Genomic DNA, 10,000 nt, shown 5'->3' with positions numbered 1-10,000 from the left:
CTCAGTAAAGTCTGACGTTAGCCTGATGCTAATCTAATTATGTAATACTATGTATATGTGCATTTACAGTATATGTATTGATTTATCCATAAATAATAACTTTTTCCAAATCAAGGTTTCGTTACAGCATGATCACATGTTGCTATGTTGTTTCCGAGAGTTCCTGTACCCAGGGATTGACCTTTGTTTGGGAAATGTGGATTGCATGGGAGAAAAGGTGACAGCAAGGAATCCCCCTGTATGAAGATCTAATGAATCTCCTCTCATCTATGATACAGTAGGCTGCCTGAATCTGTTGCCATAGCAACAGAAAGGGAATGGCTTTCCATTGAATTGTTGCTTTGGAGAGGAGAACTCCCTCTGTTAGTTTAGGAAAGCCGCAGGGTTTTGTGTCATGAGTGACGGATGCTGTTATGATGAATATGTGACTGCTGACCATACATTTACAATCTAGAGTATGGAGGTATTAAAGTCAGAATGTTCTCATATATTTCATAATAAAGTGAGAAAACAAACAAACAAACTCAAAGGGATAGTCGCATCACACGGAAGCTTTTGGAGCGTCTAACTTCGGTTGTGTTGCGTCTCTCTAGTTTTCAGCGCCTCTCGTCATACGTGTTTTTAGGACACTGCGTCAGAAAGAATTAAATTACAAACATGAACAAACGAAACAGACCTATATATGCCTTTTACACAAACTTAATCGAGCTTTGCCCTGTTCTGTAGAGGAATAAAGTCGTCTGAATGACGTTCTCGGAATGTTCTGGACTTTTCTCAAGACTATAAACTATCAGAACTATTTGTACACTGCCGAGTTCACTTTCAGAAAACGAGCTTTTGAACATTTTAATACGTTTAAATACTTTAATCGAACCCTCTTTAACTCGGATCCCATTTACTAAATCTTCAGAAAATGTACATTTGCATTTTGAAGCTAAAATAAATTTGAGATGATAATCAAGTTCAGTTGGTCGTTAAAAGTGAGAGAAATATCAATGCATCAATATTATGCAAGACATGATGCAGTTGTGAAGGCGATGCTTTCGATTCGATGATTGTTCAAAATATTGAATATGAGGAATGCAGTGGTGATTTCTTTAAGACTGCAAGGGAAGCTCAGCTTCCCCTATAATGTCAAAAAAATAATGGTCAAATATGTACTATTGTGTAAACAATTTATTGACTAAAAATGCGTTAGAACACGTTCATCTCGAAGACGAGTTCGTTCAGAATCAGATCATTACATATAGCAGGTCGGCTGACTCGATTTACTTCTCATACATTCCCGTAGCGTCAGTGCATTTCCCTGTTGAAGCCGAGCATCCATTGACTTCAACGGGGCTGCTCTGAACAGTTTTTTTCAGTGCTCCGAAAATAGACGGTCATTGGATAAATGCTGCGATTATGTCCCGCCCACGGACGCTCAGCGTCTCTGGGGGTGAATGAGGAGTGGGCTGGCCCGGACTCCGGCTTCCGCGTGATGATTGGAGGATCTGTCGAAAGACTGCATCTCCTTTTGATTGACAGCGAATCTGTACTATAAGAAGTCACTGAAGCTATTTCGCGCTCAGTCCCATCGCGGATTTCTCAAGTGTAGTCGAAAGACAAACTGCTGCAACCTATTTCTTTATATTTGTTTGGCGAAATTGCTAGTCAATTTGCATAATACATTTCACACAATTATACACCACATTCCTTGTTTCAGTTTTACCAAGTTTAATATATTTTGTTTTAGAGCGTTCGTTCGTTCGTTCGTTCGTTCATTCATTCATTCATACAGTAGGCTAGGCTAGCGTCGTACGGATGAAACTGCGCACGATGGCAGACGGTGCTAATATTGTCGACCTGATTTTGGCGAAGCCATTTGAAAGTCTTCCTTACGAGGAAAAAATTAGAATTAAACAGCAGGGCAGATCAACACCTAAGATTGATTTAGTGCAAAAAATAGGGAAAAATAACAAGTCTTTTCAGCTCTCCTGGTATGACAAAGTTAGCTGGCTGACTGGAAGTGCTGTGACAAATAAAATGTACTGCTGGCCATGCCTCTTGATGAAACCATCTCACGGATGTGTTGTTTGGTCAAAAGTGGGGTTTGGAGATCTGTCTAACTTTGACAGGGCATATAAAAGACATGAAAAGAGCAATGAACATTTGAGTGCATGTGCAAGATTAAGTTGCAAGGGCAGGATCAGGGTTGAGCATGCAATCAATGAAGGTGCTCGCATTCAAGTGACTAAACATAATGAAACAGTCAAACAAGTAGGGCAGAATTTATTTTTAAATAAGTTTATAATGTAGGCCGAAAATGAGCTTCCCCTCTTTGAAAGACCAGCAGCTGCCACTGGAGGAATGTAAAGTATGTAAACCCTGATATAACACCGCATCAATGTTTCTTTAATATCTGTGCACACATCATATACACATCGATTGATGTCCTTATACTGAGAAAGAAAGTTTCCCCCAATACTTTTGCCGGCAGGTTGCCAACTTGAACAGGGCCATGATGATCCACTTACGGGTCAGAACCGGTGCCAAGTGCAACATCAGGACAACTGCTCCCTTTTGATTGCAATTCCTCGTCTTCTGATTGCTTTTATTTGTTCATTAAAATGATAGTAAACTGTCTAATTTTAATGAATTGTCAAAACTTCAGAGGAAAAATATTAGAGACATCTGGAAGGTAAATTAGCGATATACACACATTTCTGAATGGAAACGGCTTCAGGGCTGATTTCGCTAAACCAAAGCATATGTGACAAATAGTTTTTTTTAGGCAAGACTTCATCACGCACACCCTTTCTATCGATAAAAGGCCATTTGAATGGAAACGGGCAGAAGGCGGCAAATGTCGCAATTTTAATTTTCGCATTTTCACTTTGTCGATAACAAAATAGCACGAAAGGTGGATGGAAACTAGGCTACTGATCTATTATAGAGAAACAGCGCAGATGCACACAAAAGCATATTTGAACAGCCCATAACTCACTCTATACTTGAAAAACTGACCCAAACCCGGACAGAAAACCTGACGGTTTGTTGGAAATCGTCGAGCTCGGGTCAGGTTACAGACCTGTATTGCCCACGTAGAATAACCGAATAGTGATTTTGATTTTCGAATAGTAGCACTATTGGTGGGGCAGTGGTGGCTCAGTGGTTGAGGCTCAGGGTTACTGACCAGAAGGTCAGGGGGTCAAGATGCCACTGTAGGGCCCTTGAGCAAGGCACTTAACTCCAGGTTGCTCTGGGGGGAATGCCCCTGTAATAAGTGCTTTGGATAAAAGCGTCTGCCAAATGCATAAATGTAAATGTAGCACGTCGAATGTCAACTATCCGTGCACATCTCTAGTAGGAACACTGATTATACATACGGATCGGGGGCACAATTAATTGCATTTTTTTCTGCATAAAACTAAATCACACTAAATTCACAAATGAAATCAACAGCTGCAACATATATACAGTATATATCATAGGTCTGTCTAAGAATACAATCACTTATAAAAGTACTCTAAAACTACTAATAGATCATAAGATTATAAGGTGAGTCTACAGTAGCCTACTGCATAGTATGGATGAAATCCAGCATAATTTCATTTAAAGGAGCACATTTCTGAACCTCACTGAAGACAAAGAAGGTTTTGAACACTTGTCTATTGTAAGATCTGGAATGAAACAGATCAAAACTGTTGCTCGTTTCAATGGCTCAGTGTTCTTGTGTAAAGAGATGAACATATGGGGGCGGGAATGCGCTACCAAATATTTCAGTTTATCTGTAGCTATGTGTTATAGCCGTAATTATGGCTAGAAAACACCCACGCCTGTAATCCTGCAGCTGGCTTGGAGGTGGGTGAGTGTGGGCAGACAAAGCTTGGCCAATTTTAGCTTTTACCACCTTCATCGCAACAGGTCAATTTTAGTGACCTAATTAAGATGAATCACTGGAAACCTTGTGAATGTGAACTTGCTGGGAGAACTAATTGTCTCAATGTAGATATTCACTAGTCTATGTACAGTACGTAGATCGAATTAAGGCTGGAAACATCATCTATGCAAGTAGTATGTGAACACAGACGCTACAAGCTAAGAACGCTTGATTTTGCGTTCTAAACTGTGTCAGATTGCTTTTCATCATCTAACACAAGTATACTTTGCATTCTCATTGTTGCCACTAGGGGTGCTATAGTGAATATTAGCACAAACTGTCTTCTTCTACAGAAGGAGACCTGAATAACAGCATATTTGGTTTTATAGTGCAGACATTTGAAGGAACCTCTTATCGCCCCTTTGAGGACTGAGGTTTGTTACCGCCACAAAGATGCAAGAACGTTATGATCAACAGGAATGAAAGCTTGCGATGTGTTGGACATGTATTTACGTCTGCATTTGCATACAGTCCTTGCATGAAGTATGTTCTTCTCTATCATTGTGTGTGGGTGTGTGTGTGTGTGTGTGTGTGTGTGTGTGTGTGTGTGTGTGTGTGTGTGTGTGTGTGTGTGTTTTGCCCTCACCAATGTTGGGATGCTTTAGCAGGCGACAAATTCTGGCCTCTCTTTCCAGCTTTTGGTGATCTGCAAAACAAAAGTGAAAAAAGACATTAGTGTTTACATAATAGCAAACTACAATAAATATCACATGACAAATGATTTATGAAAGGTCAAGAAAAAGCATCCAATGAGAATATACAAACAAGGAAATAATACTTTTGATTAAAGTTTCCCAGGCATTGTGTAAAAAACAAATTCCACAATGTTTGTTTTAGGCTCCGCTGGGTGAAAATATGAAATAATAGCAAATAGGCTGAATTTGAACATCAATAATGACCTGTTTCACAATCAAGAGAAAGTTTTCTGAAAAACAATTTAAGTGCGCTTGGCCTTGCAAAACTCATTACTATAACACTAGGGTGTTATGGATGGTTGTCAGATCATTTCTATATGATTGCTAAGGTGTTCCAAGAGTTCATCAGGGTGTTTTGAGAGGCTACTAAGTGTTGCTAGGTGGTTGCTAAGCTGTTTTGAGTGGTTGTCAGGGCATTGCTATGGTGTTACGACTTCCAAATGGCTACTAAAGCATTCCTAGGTGGTTGCTAGGGTGTTCTGAGTTGTTGCCAGGGCATTCTTAGGGTTTTGAGTGGCTACTAATATGTTGCTAGGTGGTTGCTAGGGTGTTCTGAGTGGTTGTCAGAGCATTGGTAGTGCGTTCTGAGTTGTTGTCAGGGCATTCTTAGGGTTCTGAGTGGCTACTAATGTGTTGCTAGGTGCTTGCTAAGTTGTTCTGAGTGGTTGTCAGGGCATTTCTAGGGTGTTCTGAGTGGCTACTAAGGTGTTGCTACGTGGTTAATGGGTGTGGTGAGCAGTGCAGGGCCGACTGGCGTCTGGGCAGAGTGAGGCCGGGAAAATAAGTGGTGAATGAGTTCCCCCCCATGCCACACCGGTCTCTGAGACTGAGAGTGGAACAGGACGGGGGGAAGAAAGCAGAGAGAGAGCCAGCACTGGACATGGTGTCGACTGGTCCTCAGCCACTCCTCCATCCCCTGGCGGATGGCAGCGGTTCCTCTGCCTCCAGGCGGACGGCCGCGAATCCTCCGTCCCCTGGTGGTCGGCAATGGCTCCTACGCTTCCTGGCAGATGGCAGCGGTTCCTCCGGCTTCTGACAGACAGCAGGGATTCCTCCATCCCCTGGCAGACGGCAACGGCTCATACTCCTGGTGGATGGCAGAGGCGAGGACTCCACGACAGCGCATCCGTCCTGGGTTTCGGCACCAATGCAACAATTCATGGAAATCATGGAAGGAGGAAGCTGGGACTAGCTTGACAAACACGTAACCATTTATTATACAACTTAAAAGACAAAACTAAATGCACCGCTTCCCCGCAGTCATGTTGCACACACACAGGTCCATGCGTCTCTCTCTCTCTCTCTCTCTCCCGTCTGCAGCTGTCTCCTCTCCTTAAATGCTCCTGCCGCACTTCACTGGAACACGAGACCGGTGTGGCACACAGGTGGATCTCATTCACCACTTATCTTCCCGGCCTCGCTCTGGCCAGATGCCGCTCGGCCCTGCCCTTCTCACCACAACAGGGCATTTGTAGGGAGTTCTGAGTAGCTTCTAAGGCTTTGGTAGGCGGTTGCTAAGGTGTTCTGAGTGGTTGTCAGGGCATTGGTAGGGTGTTCTGAGTTGTTGTCAGGTCATTCCTAGGATGTACAGAGTAGCTACTAAGGCTTTGGTAGGTGGTTGCTAGGGTGTTCTGAGTGGTTGTTAGGACATTGGTAGGGTGTTCAGAGTAGCTACTAAGGCTTTGGTAAGTGGTTGCTAGGGTGTTCTGAGTGGTTGTCAGGGCACTGGTAGGGTGTTCTGAGTTGTTGTCAGGGCACTGGTAGGGTGTTCTGAGTGGTTGTCAGGGCATTGGTAGGGTGTTTAGAGTAGCTACTAAGGCTTTGGTAAGTGGTTGCTAGGGTGTTCTGAGTGGTTGTCAGGGCACTGGTAGGGTGTTCTGAGTTGTTGTCAGGGCACTGGTAGGGTGTTCTGAGTGGTTGTCAGGGCATTGGTAGGGTGTTCAGAGTAGCTACTAAGGCTTTGGTAAGTGGTTGCTAGGGTGTTCTGAGTGGTTGTCAGGGCACTGTTAGGGTGTTCTGAGTTGTTGTCAGGTCATTCCTAGGGTGTTCAGAGTAGCTACTAAGGCTTTGGTAGGTGGTTGCTAGGGTGTTCTGAGTGGTTGTCAGGGCATTGGTAGGGTGTTCTGAGTTGTTGTCAGGTCATTCCTAGGGTGTTCAGAGTAGTTACTAAGGCTTTGGTAGGTGGTTGCTAGGGTGTTCTGAGTGGTTGTCAGGGCATTGCTAGGGTGTTCTGGGTGGTTGTCAGGGCATTGTTAGGGCATTCTGAGTGGTTGTCAGGGCCTTACTTACTCTGAGTGTCTGCTAGGGAGCTGCTAGGGTGTTCTGGGTAGATTGTGAGGTGGTTGCCTAATGACTTAAATCTAAAGAGCATTTATGTTAATCTGGTTTAATTAAACTGGGATTTTCCAACCCGTTTTATTGTATCGTATTTTGGTTATGAAAAATCCCTAACCCCAAGTATGAGTAATAGTAAAGCACCACTAAAACTCTTAGCCTATATTTATAATCCCAAAATGCCTTTTTATCTCAAATCCACCAATCAGCAATCACTTCAGATGCTTCTTAGCCAATAAGAATGTTTGTCTTAGAAGTCCAAACTCCAGGGCTTTAATTAGATGTGCTTTTGCAGTCGTAATCCCGGCCACTCGACTGAGTGATGAGTCACAGCATGCTGCCTGGAGTCTGTCCAATCAGGTCAAATTTCACAAAGCTGCATATTCTGCACATCATTGGGTCAATCAGACACACTGTAACAAGGATTCTGTGGGCAGTTGTTGGGTTCATTTCATGAGGGAATCTGGGGTAATCTGTGACATAACAGGATTACACTGTTCGCTTGCAATCCCGACAGCAAAGTAACAATCCTCCCCCGTTTGTGGCTTCAAGTCAATTTATATTCACGCATTTAGAAGACAGCTTTACAGTGCATTCAAGGTATACATTTTACTGGGAATCAAACGCATGACTTTGGTGTTGCTAGGACCATGATTTACCAGTTGAGCTACAGGAACCCATTTAAAAAGGCTAACCCAATCTAATCAAGGATCACACTAGACTGGTATCATCAATTTCTACTCTCCTCATTACTAGAAAAGTGTAGCAATATGCCGTGTTCTTCATTAAATGTCCCCGATGGAGAGTTTTTTATTCAAATCTAGTTTTTTTGCATATTTTAAGTGTTGCATTGACCCAGTTCAGTCCGGTCCCATCTGACAGAGAGAGAGAGAGAGAATGCCAGAAATGGGGCAGGCAGCGATTTTCAAAAGTTGTCAAACCAAGTCAACTGTCCATTGACATGCATAATGCAGACATATGAACAGTTTTCAAATATTAACAATGTTTTTGTTTAAAATGGCTTTTTATCATTTAAAGATTATTCCCATTAATTCAAGACTTTCAGCTATTAATGTGACATTTTAGTTTTTACTATTTTATTTGAACCGTCTACAGACGGCTACACCACGGAGACATTTTAGCATTAGAGTCATTTCTTTGTGTGAATTTTATTTTTAATGCATTTTTTAATAACTTCAGACATTAAAAACGAATTAGTGTCATGCTATTGATCTAAACACTGAATCTACACACTTTTTCACATTGTCTATGTTGACTATGTGGAAAATCGGTGTAATTCTGCGAAAAGGATTTAAATATGGTAAATGTGTTAAATGGTCTGAGAAGTGGTCTGGTGGGTAGCTCACATGTTCTGACGTGTAGAGGAGGAGTGATGCACTCTTCAGAGTATTATTATTATGACTAATACCTCACAGTTCCATTGAAGTATCATGTTATGTGAATATAAAACACAGTACCATTGTATTGTCTGATAGCATCACTGTACCACAATACAGCCACAGCCAGAGCTCTTACACTAATGCAATATTCATTCATTCACTCATTCAAATATGACACTAAAAGAAGTCAACAGAGGAGGTCAATAGAGGCCTGGTGCCTACTAGTAGTTAGGCAGGTACAAATTTTGCATAACAAACAAATGAGTACAGAAGAAACAGTCGGACAGAAAACAAGCCAGAGAAACATGCAAGAGTGAATTGACAAGAACACAACGACCTTACATTTTGCTGTGAAAGATGCAGGATATATACTAGCACTTGCATACTGCATACTTTGCACTATGTGCACTGTATACTTGGGATGTCCCGATACTGATACTGGTATCGGAATCAGGTTTGGTACATGTACTTGTCCTCATGCTCATAAAAAATGCTCTGATACCACCTGACGTACGAATGTCTTTTCGTAAACATTCAGGGCACAAATTAAAAACACGTTATGTCCTAGTGTGATTACTAACCGCCGTGATTTAATGAGGAAAATATATCGTTTGCATGTGCTGTGAGCTTGTGAGCGCTTGTGAATGAGTGCAGACATACCTTTCATGAGCATTGCACGCTCCGTTTGTAGCAGATGACAGTGAGCAGAGCGCTAATTCACTTTGTAGTGAGAGGCACATGCAGACGGCATATTTATTTAATTATATAGCAGCGTTTGGCCCACTACGCCACTGCCACACCATGTCCCACTCATCTGGGACATTTTGCCTACAGAAAATGTGCATTCTGCAATACTGAAAACATACTGCAGGAGTAGCATAGTAGTATGCCTTTCTGAGCATTTGTCTCACTTTGGCCTAATCAGACAGATGCTGGAAACATTAATATTGGCTGATACTGATCTCATCATGTTATGGGGTACAAAATACAGCCTAAAACCAAAAATGTTCCCCAAGTCATTTACAGAGTCTTCTAAATGCATACAATAGCTTTCAGAGAGGAACAGACATCAGGGAATCCTGCATTCCCCCCTCGCAGTAATATGAATGTACCTTTATGCACTTTCTTTTGTACTTTTTGGAGTTTGACAACACCAGTCACCGTTCACTGATGTGTCTCTCAGAACATACACTGACAGTAATTTGCCCTGTATTGCAAAGACTGTCTGAAAAGCATCTGTGTATGTGTGTGGATGTGTGATGATCCGTTCAGAGCTGGCAAGGAAACTCAGTTTGTTAAAGTTGGAGGAGAACAACACCGGCTGTTGACACACACTTCAAGAAGCTCGGTAAACAGACTTGAGTCTAGACAGGATTGAACGAAAACCTCCGCACACAGCACATCAGAAACAGAACAGGTGACCGTAATCTTTCATCATGCATTACAATGGGAGTGGTTTGCTTTTGACGAGCAGCGTCGCAACGCTCATGTCCAGTGTAGACCAGGTGTAACTCACAAAATTAGACCAGTTCATTATTTCTCATATTACCTTGTGACTACATTGCATAATAAAATCAATCAATCAATTGTGATATCAATGCTTATTAGGGTAAGAGCCTCATTTATATTTTTAAAACAATTCATTTTGC

The 10,000-nt window shown here is 42.0% G+C and overlaps 1 protein-coding gene across 14 annotated transcripts in view; it reads right to left on the bottom strand.

Moving 5' to 3' along the window:
• Positions 1-10,000, bottom strand: part of LOC127657480 (calcium/calmodulin-dependent protein kinase type II delta 1 chain-like) — a 79,586-nt gene that overhangs the window by 49,626 nt on the left and 19,960 nt on the right. For all 14 annotated transcript variants that reach the window (XM_052146406.1, XM_052146570.1, XM_052146820.1 and 11 more), the window contains exon 3: positions 4,509-4,568. In XM_052146406.1, the coding sequence (XP_052002366.1) occupies positions 4,509-4,568 (60 nt within the window). The remainder of the gene's footprint in view (positions 1-4,508; positions 4,569-10,000) is intronic.

Source organism: Xyrauchen texanus, chromosome 1 (assembly GCF_025860055.1).
Source record: "Xyrauchen texanus isolate HMW12.3.18 chromosome 1, RBS_HiC_50CHRs, whole genome shotgun sequence".
NCBI lineage: Eukaryota > Metazoa > Chordata > Actinopteri > Cypriniformes > Catostomidae > Xyrauchen > Xyrauchen texanus.
This window is presented reverse-complemented; position numbering and strand designations above follow the sequence as displayed.